Source organism: Amblyomma mixtum, chromosome 4 (genome assembly GCF_055824585.1).
Source record: "Amblyomma mixtum isolate Tamu chromosome 4, ASM5582458v1, whole genome shotgun sequence".
In the NCBI taxonomy this organism is placed as follows: Eukaryota; Metazoa; Arthropoda; class Arachnida; order Ixodida; family Ixodidae; genus Amblyomma; species Amblyomma mixtum.
Genome location: NC_143015.1, coordinates 134240302 through 134260163, shown reverse-complemented (window position 1 = coordinate 134260163; position 19862 = coordinate 134240302). Strand labels below are relative to the sequence as shown.

At 45.0% G+C, this 19862-nt stretch overlaps 1 protein-coding gene across 1 annotated transcript; it reads left to right on the top strand.

The window, feature by feature from the left end:
- The first annotated feature begins 444 nt into the window (after positions 1 to 444).
- LOC149348299 (uncharacterized) lies at positions 445 to 19812 on the top strand. Its single transcript, XM_089541720.1, has 4 exons — positions 445 to 557; positions 15316 to 15392; positions 17704 to 17802; positions 19679 to 19812. The coding sequence occupies exons 1-4, from the start codon at positions 553 to 555 to the stop codon at positions 19810 to 19812; spliced, it is 315 nt and encodes a 104-aa protein (XP_089397846.1). The 5' UTR covers positions 445 to 552.
- Positions 19813 to 19862: the final 50 nt, after the last annotated feature.

Genomic DNA, 19862 nt, shown 5'->3' with positions numbered 1-19862 from the left:
TCTTTGTATATAACTTGCTTGTCAAATGCCGCTTATAAACCTTTATACTTTATTATATTTACCATGCAACTTATGATTAACTGTTCGTGCGGACAATATTCGTCCCCAAACTTCTGTCTACAACTTCTGTCCTAGCCACTGATGAGTCAAGAAAGGCGTACGCATTAATACAGAGAATAGCAAGAACTTTGCGAAAGTTTGGAGGGAAAGCCCTTGAATACACTCGTCTTAAACTCGCCCATGACCCTTGCACTGGTTGGTCCGTTGCTGTGCTGGTGAATTGAATTTGTTTCATTAATTCCTTTGCAGTGTTTTACGTGTGTCCTTTCCTTCGCGTTCATAACGATGACGTCCGCTCGTGCTTGTTTTTCGACACGCTGCAGAGTGCTGGAACCCTAATCAAGAAAAGGCAAAGTGCGTTGACTGGTCGCAGTACGAAGACACTTGCGAAGGAGTGCCCTTTATAGCGTGTAAGCCCGGATATTGCAAGTGCCACTGCCTGCACGGGTACTTCCGGCGTTGGGACTACCAGTGCGTGAAGTCTCAGAGAGAATGCTGTGAGTACGGAATCACCTGTGCCATAGTTGCTAGACATCTTAAGCGTTTTATTAATTTTGCACCTGTGTAAAAGCTACCATGTGCTTTGAGAAGTTCAAAACTTCGCTACATAAAAATAGTGCCTATTAGAACGTCATGTACTCCACCCTTTCTGCACAGTCAGGTGTTATAGACAGAGGCCTTGAGACAGTCGTATGCATAAAACGACGTTCCATGTGGGAATTCACATGACCGCTGGATCTCATGACTGATGCATGCATTATGTCTTGCAGTAATACTCATGATACCGATTATTTACCAAGGAGTCATCTGGTACAAAAAGAAACTTTTATATGTTCCCATTGCCCCAGTCTACACGTGCATGGACTACTTGACCTCGGTACGCAGAAACCTCCTTGACAACTGACCCTGCGGCTTGCGTCAGTGCTTCTTTTTTTTTCAGCTGTTATGGGAAACAGTAGTCGGCTTATCTCGTAGTAACCAAACGGACTAATTATCACGCCTGACTACGACACTGTGCTGGCGGCCCTGGTAGCAATATTTCGTGCGCTATTTTCCTATTACTTTTGTATGGAAGCAAGTGCAGTACAGTATGGTTTGAGAGGTTTAGACTTCGAGCCGCCACGGCTGCTCAGTGGTCATGTCTCTAGGATGCCCAGGGCCAGATCAAATTATGCCATTGGCAGTAGTTGCTTTCAATTGAATTCAAACGATCTAAGTCCCATTGGATGAGTCAAGTCCCCAAAGCCTTGCACCATGGCTCCAGTTTCGCCTGACTCCTTTCAGTCCTTCCTCGACCGTTCCCCCAGGTGTGAGTACGTGTTCGCAGAAATTGAGACGGGCACTGCGCTGTTCTGTTCCCCCCAAAAAACATTTTAATTTTCATTTTTAAGAGCATTAGCTCTTATTATGTTCAGATTTTCATGAGGTCTGCTACCACAATGACATCACAGCGCCATCTGTGGCAGCCACTAAAAAACAACACATCGCGTGTTGAGACTTGTAGCGCCATCTACCATTAGAACTGTAGAAACAACCACTTGCCGCGTGCCTATGATAACTTCACGATCCATTACGGTGGATAGAGTTTGAACTATGTGAGTATATACAAACAGCTAAACGCTCGTTACTTAAAGTCTTCCAGACGGTGGCGGCCTTTTTTTAATGCTACAGCATTTAGGCAGTTGTAATGCGTTTTATTGCGTCTCCGTAACGAAATTCGATAATTTGTCATTTCCGTGATGATGCTGTCACGGCTACAGTGAGCCCGATTGACCAATCAGTGAGCACGCCGAAATTTGAAATTCCCTACGAAATTCCCCGATTGGTCACGCGAGGCTCCGTTACCTTCTGAAGTCATCACAACGTGTTCACCGAGGTAAGTGGCAACCTGCCTACCCCGCAGGGGCGTCTGATTCATACAGACGTTGGTGAGTTGCGACAGCACGGGTACCTGAGCATCCGCAGGGACATCCCCACAGGGGGATGATGGTGAGCAGTGCGCCACCACGGACCCGAGCACCCGCGCTTAGCCGTGCGTGGCGTCGCCGTGTCCGGGGAAAAGGGGATCCTGGTGGTTGAGCCGATGCCGAGCGTTAGGGCCTTTAAGGCCCCTTCGCGGAGGCAACACACCACTTTGGCCCCAGCTTCACGTAGACGGCACCTCTGGCCTGACCCGACCGGGGGAAATCATCAGTCGCCTTTTCCTGTCCTCCCCTCCATCTTTCACTTTCCTATCTCTTTCTTGCTACCCTCCTGTCTCCTGTTCACTTCTTAGACCTTCCCTTTTTCCTGGCGGCTAGGGTTAGCCTTCTGTGGCCAACTACCCTGAGTTGCTTCATATTTGGTTATAGTTGTGGTGTACAGCTGGCGTGGGCAGGGCTTGCTTGCAAGTTCCTGTCCCGTCTCCTCGTTGGGCTCCATGGTGGGTGGCTGGCCCCACGGCCGAACAACACATATTTTTCATGGCTCCCCCCTTTTCCAAACCAGATCGCGCTCACAAAAGAGGGCGGAAAGAGGCAACTGCAGAGTTTTTCCATAAACCAAACTCATTTCCAAAGTTCTATGCTCTTCATAGTGAAGAAACAGAAAAAACCGCGAGAACCATGTCCCCTATCTTAGTGTCAAAAAGTGTAACTGGTGCCTTGGGTCTCTGGTACAAACTCTCTAAAATGCCTAGTGGTGATCTGCTCCTTGAACTCAGAGACACTGCCCAATACTGAAAACTTTCCAGGCTAGTGTCCATCGGGGAAATCGCTGTATCAGTTACAGCACACCGATCTGTAAACACCGTTCGTGGTGTGAAATCTGAATCAGATTTCATTCACCTGACCGAGGAAGAGATGCTTGATGGCCTCAGAGAACAGAATGTCATAAATGTATATCGAATAAAAATAAGGAATGACAACAAAGAGATACCTACAAAGCACCTAGTACTGTCTTTCAACTCTAGCACACTCCCCGAATCCATAGAAGCAGGCTACCTCAAAATAAATGTCAGACATTACATTCCGAATCCACGCCGGTGCTTCAAATGTCAAAGGTATACATACGGTCATGGTTCTGAAAGCTGCCGTGGCCGCGAAACTTGCGCTAAATGTGCCTGGAAAGAACACACTTCCGAAAACTGTGAAGGAGCAGCACCTCGTTGCGCAAACTGCGAAGGCGATCACCCCGCCTATTCAAGGCCATGTCCCTCGTGGAAAAATGAGAAAGAAATCGTTACAATGAAAACAAAACAAAATATCACATTTAAGGAAGCGCGAAGACTTTTTACGCAAAGAACAGCTTCAACTTTTCCACAAAAACAAACTTTGCTGATGTAGTGCGCAGGGGCGGCGCACCACACAGCACTCCGGCATCTGCCCAGGCCACTTCCACCGAGTCTATGGCAGGGCCATCCGCGCCCCAGGCAGGGACAGCGAACGCTGCTCTGCCATCTTCAAAGCAGGGAGCGCCGGCTCACGGGTCGGCACCCCGCAGGACTTCCCCCGCCGGGGGAGGCCTGACACCGACACATCCGCGGCTTCTCCGCGGTCGTCCAGCACCCCTAGTGAGGGGATGGAGGTAACTCCCGATCCGCCCGCTTTGCAGTGGCGGAACCGCTCTCTTGAGCGAAGAAAAAACAGGACCCCGATAACGGCCCCAGAAAACAAGTAAATCCCTCCAATCCTCACCAAAGACATAAACATGACTTTCCTACTTCAATGGAACTGTAGAGGATTGCTTTTTTTTTTCACTTTGAAAATTTGACGGTATATTAAAACGAAATACAAATGAGTTGTTTCAGAAAAAAGTTAGTACAGTAGGAGGTCTCAAAGTGAAAACTGTCTGGGGGACCTCCCATCCGGAATTCATAAGAAAAGCGGACAAGTTTGGCAGGGGAGCTGGAACATAAATATAGAATGAAGTTAAAACCGATTAGTGTAATTTGCGGCAATGAATAAGTTATACAATAGTTAGCGGGCATAATTTAACAAAAAAGGCATACAATAGCAAAGCATAAGAGCAAGAGAATGAACACAAAAAGACACCAGATAACAATCGGCTTTGAATAAACGGAGATATAAAACAGAGGCGGAGAAAAAAAAATAAAGGTTACAGATGAGTAACAATATGACCGTTTGCGGTCAGTGGGGAAGAGAAAATAAGATTAAGGCAACCTTAATCATGGCATCAAGCTGAATGGGTTAATAAGAGATGTTTGTTTAGTAAAGTGTAGAAAGCGGGCTGGGAACGTGCGGATTTGATTGCTAGTGGTAATGAATTCCAGGTTTTGATGGCGGACAAAAAAGCAGTTCGTTTTCCATAATTTGTGTTAACTTTTGGTAGAAGCTTATTGTTTTGTTCAGAGAATCTAGTGTTACTGCTATTAGCAAGGAAAGATGCGGAAAAACCGAGAAGTTGATTGTTATCATTGCGAGCGCGGTAGATTAGAAGACCTAACCTAAGATTAAAGGGCAACTCCGGCGATTTTTCAGCCATTTTAAGTTAATGGCTGTTTTGTGTTCCTAAGAACCACCTGTAATGTGTACGATACAAGGTTTTCAAAAGCAACCGTAAAATAATTTTTAAACAGCAAAAAACGCAAAACTCGAAACCGAAACCGCAAAACCGAAACCGGGGAGGTGCCTGCGTGCGGTATTGACTGTGACGTCACGAGCGGGTTCGCCGCGCTTTGAAGTCCCCGAAGACATCACAACTACCGTGAGCCGCGCAGTCGACATGACTGAAAGCACGGAGGACAGCTTTTCCGAGACCAGTGAGTCTTTAGAAGACGACTCATTCGACGATTTTGGACTGGACGAGTCGCCTTTTAGGTATGATCCACCGCCGCGCGAGCCAGCCGAGTCACACCGCAGGCCGCGTCTCCTGCAGCACGAAGACGGTCTGAACTCGGAGAAATGATTACTTGAGTCATTTCTCGTGCATGCATTTGTGACAGAGTCGTCAGAACAAAAGTTAATGAGATGCTCCCGCCGACAGCTGTTCGTGTGGCCAGTGCCGGCCGACCGAGCCTGATGAAAGAATCTGCTGCCGGAACGTTGCCGCGGTGCACAACGTCCTTACAGGGGCATGCATCACCAACAGTCCTCTCTGCGAAGCTTTATCTCGGTGGCGAGCTTTTGGAAGTGAGTTCACGCCAGCTACAGTTCAACAATCCAACATACCGCTTCTTCTTGACGGCCGCGCTTCGTTCAGCTGCCCGCTGCGATAGACGGTTGTACTAGAATAACGTTGGCACAGAATATGCCTTCAAGCGCCAGTTGAACGAAGCCTTAGCGAGTCCAAAGCTCTCTTTGAAGTACATGCTGTCTTCATAGCAATCTGGCGCGAAATGTTCCGAGCACAAGCGGGAATGCTTCCTCGGAGATCAGTTTACACGGCGGACAGCTCTCACCAACTTGTCGTGAAGGTCCTTATCGCTAAGAAACCTACGCTAGATCACGCCCGTTGTCACAGATCAAGAATTTGTGCACCCCACAGCACACAAGAATTTGCCGTGACCCATCACTCTGGCGTACACATCACATCAGGCACGTTGAGCTGGCGCGAAATGGCACCGGTGGTCGAAATAATTTCGGAGAGCTCCACTACGGACCTCTTTCTTCCTTTCTTCTTTCACTCCTCCCTTAAGTCGCGGTTCGGGTGTCCATTACTGCGTCATTTACTTTCCTCAAAACCAATTTTCAGTTTTCCCCTGCACTGCCAGCGCCAGCGCGCGCCCAACCAGCTTGACACGCCGCCCCGCCAGTGACGTCACAGAACAGGGTGGCCTGTAGAAGTTGCTCGATCAGTGGGTGCCGCTCGCGTCGAGGAGCGCTGGTCTTCAAAATCCGCTTGCGGAAAAACTACGCCGGTTTCAGGTGCGAAATTTTACATGAGGCATCAGACTATCATAAAGAATACAGACTTAAAATTTCATTTCAATCGATGCACATCGAAAAATCGCCGGAGTTGCCCTTTAAGGAGGCATTTCAACGGCAGAATGCTTAGGTCAGAGTAAAGAGGTGAAGCAGAGGCTGTGTATGGGCTGAAAGATAAAATTCGAAGCGCTTGATTTTGAAGATGAAAAATTGCAATGATATAAAACATTTTCTTGGGTCAATATTTCCTGTAGCTTTCTGTTTTCAGGACACCAACCTCGGTCTACAACATACGAATATCCTGAGACATTATCAAAAATTCCGATGCGATCGCAAGCATGCTAGCAGACTCACAGGAGGCGTCGCAATTGTCACTCAGAGCGATGTTCCTGCTCAAAAAATCAATCTTAATACAAAACTGCAAGCGGTTGCGGTTAGCGTCGTCAGCTACAAAACCATAACTACATGTTCTGTATATTTTCCGCGCACATAACATTAACTATCCAAGATTTAGAAGGCGTGATAAATGCACTAGCACTACCAAAGCCATTCCTGGTAGTTGGCGATTTTAACGCTCACTCACCGTTCTGGGGTGAGTGAGCTCCCTCGATTTGGCTTTCTCATCGTCATCCGTTTTTGACGATTTTAGATAGGATGTCATTGACAACCCGTATGGCAGTGATCATCTTCCAGTACGAATTAGTTTAACATCTGCACCACAAATCATCCTAGAAAACCGCGACGTTGGAAGCTTCACCACGCTGACTGGTCACTTTTTAGAGCTAAAGCAACTTTAGAAGATATAGTTTTAGAAAACCTCACCATCGATGAGATAAATGAAAAGTTCACGGATTGTATAATAAGTGCCGCACTCACAGCTATTGCTCAGTCGTGAGGCCTGGTGCGGCAGAACCACAAAATGTGGTGGACAAAAGACTGCAAAGAAGCAAAACAACAACAAAATTGAGCTTCGGGTAAATTTCGCTCGTACCCAACACAGGAGAACTTCGTGAATTTTAAAAAGGCAAGAGCCAAAGCCCGGTACGTCCGTCGGAGTGCCGAGAAAGCATCATGGCAGCGTTACATCTCTGCTATAAACAGTCAAATTACGTCTAAAAAACTGTGGGAGCAGCTTCGGAAATTAAATGGCAACTTCTCACCGTTCACAGTTCTCTTTTGACAACATCTGGCACACAAACAAGCATAAGAGAACAAGCAAGCATTTTGGGGAAACACTTCGCTGCAGTTTTCAGTTCATCACAGTATACGCAGTCATTTCTAAAGCACAAAAATATAGCCGAAAAGCAAAGACTTCCGTTAAGTGGGGGTGGAAACCAACAATACAACAATATAATTACCCTCCAAGAAATAAATACAATACTGTCTGCCGGAAAAAGAACTGCACCAAGACATGACCAGATACACTACGAAATGCTTGAACAACTTTCCAAACCTGCCATAGAAGCACTCTTGAACTTCTTTAACAAAGTATTCATAGAAGGAAGAACACCTAAAGAGTGGAAAAGAGCCGTCATAGCGCCATTCCTGAAACCAGAAAAATCACCAACTTCCCCCAGTAGCTATAGGCCAATAGCCCTTACAAGCTGTCTCGCTAAATCTTTTCAAAGTGTCCTCAATATCAGACGAACTTTTGTCCTTGAATCCCGTGAACCTCTTGACATCCATCAATGAGGCTTTAAAAAGACATGCTCAACAACTGAACATCTAGTTCGCCTTGAAACCACAATCAGAGAAGCTTTTATACTCAAACAGCACTGTCCAGCAGTCTTCTTCGATATGAAGAAAGCGTATGATACAACGTGGAGGTTCGGGATCCTCCGCGACCTAGGGGACGTAAGCATCCGCGGCAGGATGTTAAACTGCCTTAATGACTTCCTCTCCAACCGTTCTTTCCATGTACGACTAGGCTCCACCCTGTCAAGAAACTTCATTCAGGAGAATGGGGTACCTCAAGGTTGTATATTAAGCACGAACTTATTTATTGTAAAAATGAATTCCATAACTAAAATAATCCCCAAGTCCATCATGTATTCAGTCTACGTTCATGATCTCCAATAGCGTGCACATCCTCAAACGTAATAACATGCGAAACACAAATACAACTGACAGTAAACAAACTAAGAACATGGGCAGATAAAAATGGTTTCAAGTTTTCCACAAAAAAGTCTGTAGCTGTTCTCTTCTCGCTTAGAAGCGGACTACACACTGATCCCAGCCTTTTCCTGAACGAGGTCACATTGCCAGTAAAAGACGAGCACAAACTTTTAGGAATAACATTTGAGAAAAAACTCACATTCCTGCCGCACAATAAACTCCCTTAGAAAGAAAACTTCCTGATCCCTGAATATACTAAATATACTCTCACGAAAACACTGGGGTTCCGATAGGCCATGTCTCTTACAAATTTACAGCGCTGTAGTACGCTCTACCTTAGATTATGGACGTATAATTTATGGGTCAGCCAGACCATCGTACCTTAAACGTCTGGATTCTGTGCATAATTTAGGTTTGCGTCTCTCCACAGGTGCATACAGAACATCGCATGCAATCTGTCTCTATGTAGAAGCTAACGAACCATCACTTACAGACAGAAGAGCCATGCTCACATGCTCGTACATTCTAAAGATCCGTTCACTGCAGAAGCATATATGTTATCCAGTGGCCACAAAGTGTCCATCTAGAACAATGTTTAATAACGAACCGCAAGCTACCCGCCACTACTTTTGCGATTTGAAGAGATGTGCAAAATTTTCGGTGCACTAAACAGACTGCCAAGCATTGCTAGAAGGCGAGATCCACTACCGCCATGGTACAACTTCCCTGCAGTCTGGGATCTGAGTCTTACACAGTTCCATAAAAAACAAATTCCACAACAACATATAATACAAGAATTTCTTACACTCCAGCAAATGTACAGTACTTTCACTGCTTTTTATATAGATGGTTCAAAAACTGATGCTTACGTCGGAAGCGCACTAGTGCAGGGTAATTAGAATAAAATAGTAAGGCTTCCACAGTGTGTATCCGTCTTCACTGCCGAATGTTACGCGATCTGTGTTGCCATATAAAAAATAGTAAACAAGAACCTCGCGAACAGTATTATTTACACTGACTCACTAAGTGTCCTTACCGCCCTTAACTATAGTAATGCAACCACTCCGCTGCTTGGCGACATCATACACAACATAACAAGAGCCGTCGCTCAAGGACAAAACATAAGGCTATGCTGGGTACCAAGTCATGTCGGCATAAAAGGGAACGAAAGAGCAGATTTCTGCGCTTCCCAAGGTCGTGGCAAGCCAATTAAAAATGTAAATATGTCGTATAGAGATTGCGTAAACTTAATACGTCTTAAAGCGCGAAAAAAATGGCAGTCCGTTTGGAAGAACGAAATAAAAATAAACTACACTCGGTAAAGCCAGTCTTAGGAGAATGGAAGTCATGTGTGCACCAGGACCGTTTTAAGCAAGTCGTTACATGTCGTCTCCGTATAGGCCATACGCACCTCACACACAACTTTCTTCTGACTAAACAAGAGAAACCAGTTTGTACATGTGGAGATGAACTTACGGTAAATCATATTTTATTTCAATGCTCTAGACTCGAAAAGCTCTGCAAAAAGTGCTTTTCGCTGTTTTATAATCAATCCATTACTTTTCATCCCGCGTTACTCATAAGTGATAATGCAATCGTTCACATGTCCTGTGTTTTTAGATTTTTAACAGAAGCAGGTTGTCTCAGCAAGCTTTAAATCATGACCCAGTGATTCACGTGATGTCGCTCAGCAGCTTTCTCATTCTTGAGAAAAAAGGCTGAGGCTTTTATCTGATTGGTTGGGATCCTCGATATCCTTGCCCAGCCAAGGATGGACGCTGAGGCTACCTGACCTTTTTAAAGTTTCTACATTTAGCCATTCCTAAGTTTCTTTTTCTCTGTTATTAGTAGCTAGGTAAACTTTTAGGCCCTTTACACCACTAATCATTTTTAGAAATTTTATTAAATCGCGCAGAAATTATTTCATATTCCTTGTGCTTGGCGCATGATGGTCTTAGTTGACTATGTGCCATTAAACCGAACACAACACAACACAACGCAACGTGCCTACAGGACTGTGAGCAAACTGCCCACCGTTGCGAGATTCAACGCTGCATAAGCGTTGCTCTGTGAACCTTTGACGTGAAACAATTTTCGGGCATGCCACAAGCAAAAGCTTGGCATCAAATAGCCACGCCCCTATCTCACTAAGTGTTTGTGTTCTGGCTGAGCTTGCCGCCTTCATGCCGACGCCGTTCACCACACTGATGCAGCTCACTTAAGGCTTTCATTGAAAAAATCGTCGGCATGCCCCAAAGACCCACCCCTCATGTAATAAACTAAGAGAGGTATTTTAGGTATCAGTAAATAACTTAACTAACGCAATCCGGGACATCGGTCAGACTGAGAGAACTGCCTGCGCATGTTGTAAGGGGGTCGGGTACACAAAACATTTGTGCGTATGGGGCAGCGGTACTATATGTGCGGTTAACGGGCCGAAGCTACCCTTGGGTCACAAGCCACGCTGTAATGCAGGGCTCCAGGTTGGTTTCAAGAAGCTGGGCCTTTTACGTAAAAGCGCACTAATATCGCATTGTGACTCAAGGCACTTCGCAAAGCATCTCCACCAAAATACTTGTGCAGTAGCAGGGAATTGATTGTACGGCCCTGGTCTTGGGCAACCTAGGGCTATGGCCATTGAGCAACCGTAGCATGTTATGATTGAAAACGGAGATGTCCTGATCGAGAGCATAGTCAACATGCGAGCTTAATTTTATCCTATGCTTTAAGTAACCGCTCAATATTCCGATCTTTCGAAATCAGTCGCTGCCGTATGCTCCGAAGGGAGAGGTGGCGGCGAAGGAATAAACGTGCGTTGAAATGGAACATTGTGGTAATGTATGGTGTGGTACGGCGCTCGTGGAATGGCATTCTATGGAATGGTATGGTAATGGTATGGAGGGGTATGGTACGGTATGGTACGTACGATATAGTATACGAGTCTAACATCGCGAAGCGACACTTTGCCTGTGAAGCACGCAGTAATGAAGGGACACAGATTCAATTCGGCCGTCTGAGATTCTCTACCGGACATTAAGATTGCACACCACAGGAGGAGTTCTACAGTTTAGTTTAGTTTATTGGGGTTTAACGTCCCAAAGAAACTCAAGCTATGAGGGACGCCGTAGGGAAAGGCTCCGGAAATGTCGACCACCTGGGGTTCTTTAACGTGCACTGACATCGCACTGTACACGGGTCTCTAGAAATGCGCCTTCATCAAAATTAGGCCGCCGCGGCCGGGATCGAACCCGCGTCCTTTGGGTCAGCAATCGAGCGCCGTAACCACTAAGCCACCGCGGTGGGGCAGGAGTTATTACAATTTCGCCTCTATCGAAATGCGGACGCTGTGACCGGTATTCAAACCTGCCACTTTGGGATCAGTAGCCCAAAGGATAGCCTGCTAGGTGGGGCAATGCGCTAAAATACCCCAAGGAGTTTTCAGTGGAGCATGCACATTTCTTAATGTTTTTGTCTTTAGCCTTTACGTGTGAAAAGAAGATGCCTTTAGTGGCCAGGGAATATCATGATATGACACTGCGTGCAAACAGAAATAATTTCTGATTAAATCGATGAAAACGATGTGCAGAGAGAGTTGATTCATTTTTTCGTTTTTTTTTGCAATCAAACTGATGGCGGTACCAAATATCAATCAAAGATCTAAACACGGGGAGCCCTGAACACGTGAGCATTTCATTCTGTGCATTTCTGCTAAAGTTGTTCTCTGACGAATATCTCACTTTTTTTTTAACTTTATGCCTTAAAATTTTGTGGAAATTGCTTCTGTATTTAAAATTTTTTGTTCAGATGTTCATATTTGTTGAAACTCTCGTTTCTATGATGCGCATGCATAAATTCACTAAATTCACTAAGGTTTGTGTGGGTTCGTGTAATCTTCGGATTATTGAGGCTTGCTTTCCTACTTTATAATCTTTCGTTAGCTCAGCGCGAAAATTTGTCCAAATCTTATCTGATTGGTTGCTAGTCTTAAAAATTCTAAATGTTCTTTGCGCAAAATGTCCGTTTTTTGGTCAAATGCTGGCGAATATTATTCGGCTTGTTCCGGGAACATGCTAATGGATTGTGCAAGAACAGCCGTATTTTTTTTTATCAGGAATGTCTCATGCACTCACCTTACTTCAATTTCATCAGTTATTACAGTAGAAAGCGGTTTGAAAAATTTCCTTGAATGCGTTACTTCTTCAGGATTGCTTGCTTCATTGAGGCCTGGTGGCAGTTCATTTTTGAAAGGAGCTGCAGGGCGTGATCTGTATCAGAGCGCCGGAGTTTGGTACTATGCAAATTATTATCTCGTTAACAATGCAAACCCAGTCAATACAATCGTGGGATATATGTTCTCAACTTCCAATCTTACGTCACTACTGCCACCTACAGTCCAGCTATGTAAAAAAAAAGACATATTGCGCGTGGGAGCTGTTTACGTAAGTTATATAACTAGCCCAATTTTAGCTGAACCCTTGGCGTCATAAAAAGTAAACCATCACACATATGCTAAGGCCTAAACCATAATGAAGCGATAAAATTTGAAAAACTCTTCATAAGCCATCAATACAGCTGCCAGCCTTTGTGGAATATTATGTTTGCTTTTCCAGCATGGGTGGGGGATTTTGTTTTGCTGATTTGAAGACCATACAGCAGGCAATCTCCAATTTCCAGACCGTACACTTGGCATTGTTTTTAAATAAATATCTCAGGAAGCGAGTTTTGCTTAATACTGCGGTGATTGAATGTTCTTCAGCGGATATCAATGAAACGTACTGATATCTTTACAGTCAGTGTGCTATTTACACGTCATTTGTTACTGGATGAATCCAGGCTCTGATTAAAGAAAGAAGGGAATGAATGTCGGTAATAAGAGCTCGTAGTACCTTATATATTAACAAAGAAGTGCAATAGGGGCCGCGTTTGAAAATTAATTTTTGCTTTGTATTGCCAGAACAGTGTTTGGTTTGTGGCAAAAAAAAAATGAATGGCACTTTCCTTGCAGTGGTTGAAAAATACAGATGACCTTTACATAAAATATATGTCTGGATATCAGAACAAGTGGTACCCATACAAATGCTTCAAATCTAAATATAGAAGCGCAAATGGCAATACCTTCTACCGAAATGTGGAGTTCTTAATGTCACATGAGGTGGGTACCATCTGAGGTTTTTATCGCAGTGTGTAGAGTACTATAAAAAAATGCGAAAAGCTTCACTACTGTAATTAAATTCGAGAACCTAGTACACATTTGAAAGGATTTGACTGAGAGCATTTTGCAGCGTTTAAGCTCTAATTTCACTGCCCGCGCAAGCAGCGTCGCACCTCAGAGACTGCTTCTGCTGCAGCATCGTTGCAGTCTTCTTTACATCATCTGTAGAGAACATCCTCAATGCATGGCACCGGTATCCAAATATTTGGCGCGTTTTTGATATCACTGACCTATTTTCACGGTCACGTTTTCGTCCTTCATTGCCTGGGAATGCGTAGTAATTCAAGGAAAAGCTGAAGAATTACTCCTTTGGACCAGCCACCTTTCCTTCACGGTCCATGTAAGGCCTTTTACACAAGCCAGAAATACATTTATGCCGGTTACATTTTATCGTTTTTAAGCCCGCGCTTATTTGACACAGATGTGAACAGAGAAAGGATGTATATTCGTTACTTAACATTGCCTGAACGCCTGAAAGTTATACGCTTCTAAATAAAAAGACGTATTTTATTTCCCTTTCATAACAAATGGATAACCAGGTACGGAGCGACCTTATAAGGAGGACATAAAATCTTCCTTTGGACACAGTCAAGAAAAAGCCTTTGCCGCAATGACCTCGAAACTTACTATATCGCCAGTCTTGGCACAATTCAATGCTGCCGCTCCCATTGAAATCCCGAAAGGCGCACTGAAGGGGAACCTGGACTCGTATTTTTACCGCTGGAACTCGATATACACGTTGCAAGCGTTCTTAGAATATTTGAATTATTGCCTTATGCGGCCGATTTCCTAAAACTAAATTCGATTAACAGTCCAGCTCCCGGCTTTTTTTTTCAATTCCCCGCAGACGGTGGGAGGAGTGAACCAACCTTTAAGCCAGTCTCGTGGCGGCTTGCCGCTCTGCGATCGGTTGAGTGATACGTAGTGATCGGCGAAAGCAAAGAGTGCACGCGTGTATCTATCTCCGTGGGCCTGATTTGCAGCTATGTAGTCTCTGACTAGGTCTATTTATTCACGGAAAACTAAAAAACAAGATAAAAGCGAAAGCAAAGCCACCACGCGACTGCCTGAAAGGCACTTCATGCGTTAGTCGACTCTTTCCACCCTCTGCGGGGAATTAAAAAAAACCGACCGACCGACCGACCGACCGACCGACCGACCGACCGACCGACCGACCGACCGACCGACCGACCGACCGACCGACCGACCGACCGACCGACCGACCGACCGACCGACCGACCGACCGACCGACCGACCGACCGACCGACCGACCGACCGACCGGCCGACCGACCGACCGGCCGACCGACCGACCGACCGACCGACCGACCGACCGACCGACCGACCAGTCAGTTGAACAGCGAGATGTCGGCCAGGGAGAGGGCGGCTCGCCAGACCGCAATGCGCAAGTTACAAAGAGCCACGGAAACGGGAGAAGAACGAGAAGTACGGCTATGCTTCGCATCCTAGGCTTAACCATAAGCTAAGCCAGGCCATTTTCTTCATTCTGCATCGTTCGGCTTCTCACCAACTCCTTACTAACTACGGCCACTCCTTTTTTTCGAAAGTAGTCGACGACGTATTGCGTTACTTTTCCACCAAACGTCAGCTGACCTCTGCCTATTGGGTGACAAACTACGGTTACTCCGGTTGCTATTTAGTGGTAATCAATAATTTAGATGGCTATTATTATCAGTTTACGCTATTACTATTATTAGGACTACTAGGAGTCATTACTGTCTCTGAGTGTGGGACGTAGTTCTGTTTAATTTTGGTGCTTCTTTAGCGTGCTAGTGTGATTTGGAGCTTCTAGTTTAAAACAGGTTCAGAAAGCGAGTACGAACTGGAAGCACCGCGCAATGTACGGTTAAATACAAGGATTAAGGCATGTTGTGTTTATTTACGACTCACTTCTTTTTCATTTGATTTGATCCTGTCGCATTGGTCGCTGCTGTTTTCAATGCAGCCTCTAAGGGATGACGTGAAAAAAAAAACAGTGAAGTAACGTGTTTTACTGGCGAGAATATGCCAGAGAGGCTAACAGCACGTGAAAAATTACCTTGCAGAGAATTCAATCTAGAATTGAAATTGGAGTATTCGGAGGGGCCGAGAAAAGATGCATACATTACCGTGAGGGGCGAATGTAAGTACTTTGCTGTTTTATTTCTGGTAAGCAACGAAGAACATCTCCAGCAGCTGAGAGACTTGCCGGCGCCTTAAGAAAGTGCAGACAGTAACTGAACGGTGCGCGACACTGGGTGAAATTTCGTGCGCATAAGAATGCACATTTCTGGGGCTACTGCAAATGTAGTGAAGATGAGACGCTGTGCAACACACATAGGTGAGGAAGGTTCCTCTGGCCACTGCTACGAGACTTTCGGAATTCGTACCTGAAGTAGTCTCATCTGTACATATAACGGATTGTGCATATTTGTCCATATGGCCCGGCCTAGTTTCGGGTTAGCTGAAAAAATTTTAAAACGTCGCTTTGATGTAGTCTTATACGCTGAATACGTGTTTGCGCTTGATTTATTTACTGATCTGTATTACTAACCTTAAATATATGTTGTAATTTCTTGGTAAGTGCTTTCGCCTTTTCAAATTGTGTCTTCATGTATTGTTCTATGGCCACCGCATATACCTGGGCCTACATTGAGCTTGATTTCATGTCCCGATAAAGGGCGCAAATGTGTTAGGAACATATAAAGAAAGTAAGAAAGAGAGAAAGAAAGAAATAGAGAAAGAAAGAAGGAAAGAAAGTAAGAAAGGAGGAACAAAAGCAGCAGGAAAGAAAGAAAGAAAAAGAGAGAAAGAAATAATGGATCCACCAACAGTATACCAATGGAAAAAAACTCGATCAGATCTAGGCCGATATGCATTATTTCTGATAATACTATGAATGCGACAAATTATTTGAGAGTGAAACCGCTTTTTGCGAGCAGTGACGGGCAGGATACGGACCCTGACGTTTATTTTCCAGTATAGAATGCACAGTTGGAATATTGCTAATATGAGTGCTGGCTGTCAGGGATAGTCGCAGCAATGCACCCCCCCCCCCCCCTGCAAAAAAAAAAGAAGCTATGCACACGAGCCCTAACGTTGGCGACATTAAAAAAAAGTAAGCTTTAAACACAAAACCCAAAATCAATGAGTGGTGTGCCACCTCTCCTTATTTCCTCAAATTGAGCGTTTAATTATCGCTTTAATTATAGATTATGGAGTGTGTAAATATGGATAACTGAAGCGGGGGTGGCGGGCATACAAATACCGCGTTGGCAACCCGTCAAGAGCATACGAGTCCGTATCTGTTTCAGCGCTGTCTTCAGTTCCCCTCGTTGGCTACAGCAGATCTGGAATGCGCCGAGAACGGAAAACAAAGCGGCAGTCTGGAGCTGTCGCGAAGATTGGGGCAGAGGCTATTCTCGCATCATCAGATAAAGATTATCACCACAAAAAATGAATAAGTGACATCTACGAGGAATAGTTAGGATTGGAACCTGGTTGTGTCTTCATAGCTAGTACTCAGAATCCGCATTACTTCGCGTGTAATTTCCTGTAATTTTTTTGTCGGTCTATAAATTAGAATTTCCTGCACGGTTTGCTAGTTTTGCAATACGACAGTTATTGTTGCTGTTTTTCTTCCTTCGTTGCACTTTCGGAGTTTTAACGCTCTTATGATATCGCAGTAGAAGCAAACGCCTCTACTTATCATACATATTCGCGGTAACCTTCATTAAATTACGCGGTCTTTAATTTCGCGTATTACGTTTTGCTGTTCAGTATGCCTGGATACCGCTTTCGTCACTGCCTCTATCACCAACTGCAAACGAATGGCATTTGTCAAAGCTTCATTTCAAAGCATTTTTTTTTATGTTCGCGATTGGTTATGATTATCTGAGGACAATCCAAATGATGAAAAAGTAGGCTGGCGTCAAAAGATAATTTTAGTTGGGTGAACTGTGCCTACAATTAAGAGGCGCGCCATACTTCGTGCGGTAATGAAGAAGTGCGACTCTTTTCAGCAGCAAGCTCCGGCCGCTTCCTATTATAGAGCCACAACAGCAGACATCAATCTTTTCGAGAATAAATTGACACTCTTCTTATTTAATTTTTACATTTTGATTTATCCATGCGGTGTGTGAATGGCATGGGCCAACAAAAATGCAGAAAGGAATGTGGTAGGGGACGCGCCACTCAGACATTTTCGGGGGGGGGGGGGGGGGGGGAAAGGGTGTTCTAGCATTGAAACGCCCTCCCTCCCTGGCTACGCCCCTGATGCTTTATGCCTTTTGAACAGACCTATTGAAGCAATTGGTGTAATATCAGACACAATATTTCGTGAAGTATATAAGCAGCAGAACCATGTTCGATTATTAGGCATACACTTGGCAGGACGATTTTCCGTTACTCTTAATTGTGGAAGCGATAAACTGGGCACTGATTTTTTTTTTCAGCTGGCGGAAAGCGGCCACCAAATGTTGGATACAAGTATACCATCTTGCACATCAGCTACAACTGTATAATACTCGGCGATGAATACCCGGCAATAAATAGTAAGTTAATCTGTCCTTAACGCGTCGTTCAACGTAAATTTTTCAAACATTTTGAATGCACATCATCGTCGTCGATAGTCCAGCAAGACATTGCAAGCCAACTTCAGTTTGCCTACAGTAAGGACTGCCAGTGTAATCTTGTCGCTTTAAAGCGCGAGGTCCACTCCTTATTTATAACAGCTAGAAAGCGTAAAGGCTGCAGAAAAAAAAAGCAACCGAAGGCAGAAAAATTAACCAACAAAAATCAAAACGTTAACTTGACTTCAGCAAGTCTCTAGCCGGAGATGAATAAATAGACAAAAAAGTAGTGAGTTTTGTCTCTTTTGGTTCATCACGCTTAGAGTAAGGAACACACGGAAAGGACGAAATAAAAAAAAGGAAAGATATGATGCATGTCGGAAAGGAAAGGAACCGCACCACACAATAGGCGTCGTAGTGTACTGTGGATTGCACATAGCCACAACTTTTTGTTGAAGCCGCACGAGCCACCGGCAAAACGGAGGTATTTTTCCTTTGAAGGCAACCCCCTCAGAAAGAAGTCATTTTTCGGCATTTGGCGCAATTGAGGCCATCTTGTTTTCGGTACACGATAAAATAAAAATGGCGTTCCATTGTTATGGTAGCTAACAACAACAACATACGGCATTTTTCCGGCGAAAAACTAACTGTGTGTGGAATCCAAACTTCTCCCCTGCTTAGTGGCACGTTTCTGGTCAACCACAGGGATGCTTGTGAGCCAAAATCACCGTTTACTGTGGCGTCGAGTGATCCATGGCGGACTTCCACAAGATGAAACCTTTGATAAAAACTTTACTGCGGCCACACCAATGAGGAGCTCGAAGCAAGAAAAGTTGAATTGAGCAGATTGCGTAGAAGCACTGGGCCTTTCCTCTGCCCGAGGGCACTATGAGATAGCCCCACGGCAATCGTACAGGCGCGGACATAAGTAAACGGAGCACGCTATTCCATTCAAAGTGCAATCACGCCTTCTCGATTGTAAATGAAGAAACATTGTTTGTCTACAAGAAAGCCCAACAACCTCCGCTACCAGCATGCGCGTACCACTACTGCAAATTTCAATTAGGTGAGGCGTGAAAGATATTCGAAGACAGTTGCGTTCTCCCTTTACTTTTGTGCGCGCCTGTAGAAACAAAAGGAATTTATTTCTCCCATCGTCCTCAGGCACTCGTGGTATCCTTCCTTAGTGGGGTACCGACACGAGTGCCGCGTCAAAAGTCAAGGCGGGGAAGAAGTGAGCGTCGCCACCACTCGGCTCCCTTAGGTAGCTTCCGGCCACAGCGGGAATAGAGTGGGTCTCGGCAGAAGGAGTTGGATAAGAAGAGCAGAACGGGAGGGGGATTTACATACCCTAAGCAAGCGCGCCATAGAAAATGTACGTGCCGGTGATGTCGACTGCTAGCACCAACCAGTCTCGTTCTTCCACGAGGCACATTTAAGTCAAGTATGGCGTACATTTCGATTTTGCCCATGATGCCTCTGAGTTTCGAACTAACCAGATATGTACATACACCAAGAATACTTGCCTGAACACAAGGGCGCAAGGCGTTCTCGGCAGTCACCTGATGTAGTCTTCGCAAACATAGCGTAACGGCTTCACAGATGTAGCTTAACGGAAAGGAGGTTCCAGTAACGAGAAAAGTGCACCAGCAAAATCGGTTCAGCCGGTGCCCCAGACTTTGGGGAAAATTATTCCACTCGAATACTCGCCAGTTGGCCTCATACTTTCAATACCAACACAGTTTTCAGTAGAGACAATTAAGTTTACCTACGCAGGGCAAGGGTTCCAATTTCTGCGAATGTTGGGGTTTGAGAGGGAAACTGACTCGGCGCCCTTATGCTACATTCTGCCTTACAGACCGGTCAAGTTGTACTTGCTGGACTACGTTCAACCGCATTGACAACCTCCACTGGGTGTGTGAATACATGTTCGAGCTGCTCTGCAAAACGCCAAATATTACTGTGAGCAGGGGCAACGAGTGTTGGACATAAAAGAAGGCCGTTTGCAAAGCAGCATGGCAATAAAACAGTGACAAAAGCTG

Coding starts and splice junctions, on each gene's coding strand:
- LOC149348299 (XM_089541720.1), top strand. Junction 15,393..17,703: donor CATTACCGTGAGGGGCGAAT/GTAAGTACTTTG, acceptor TTTTTTTTTCAG/CTGGCGGAAAGCGGCCACCA. Junction 17,803..19,678: donor TGAATACCCGGCAATAAATA/GTAAGTTAATCT, acceptor TCTGCCTTACAG/ACCGGTCAAGTTGTACTTGC.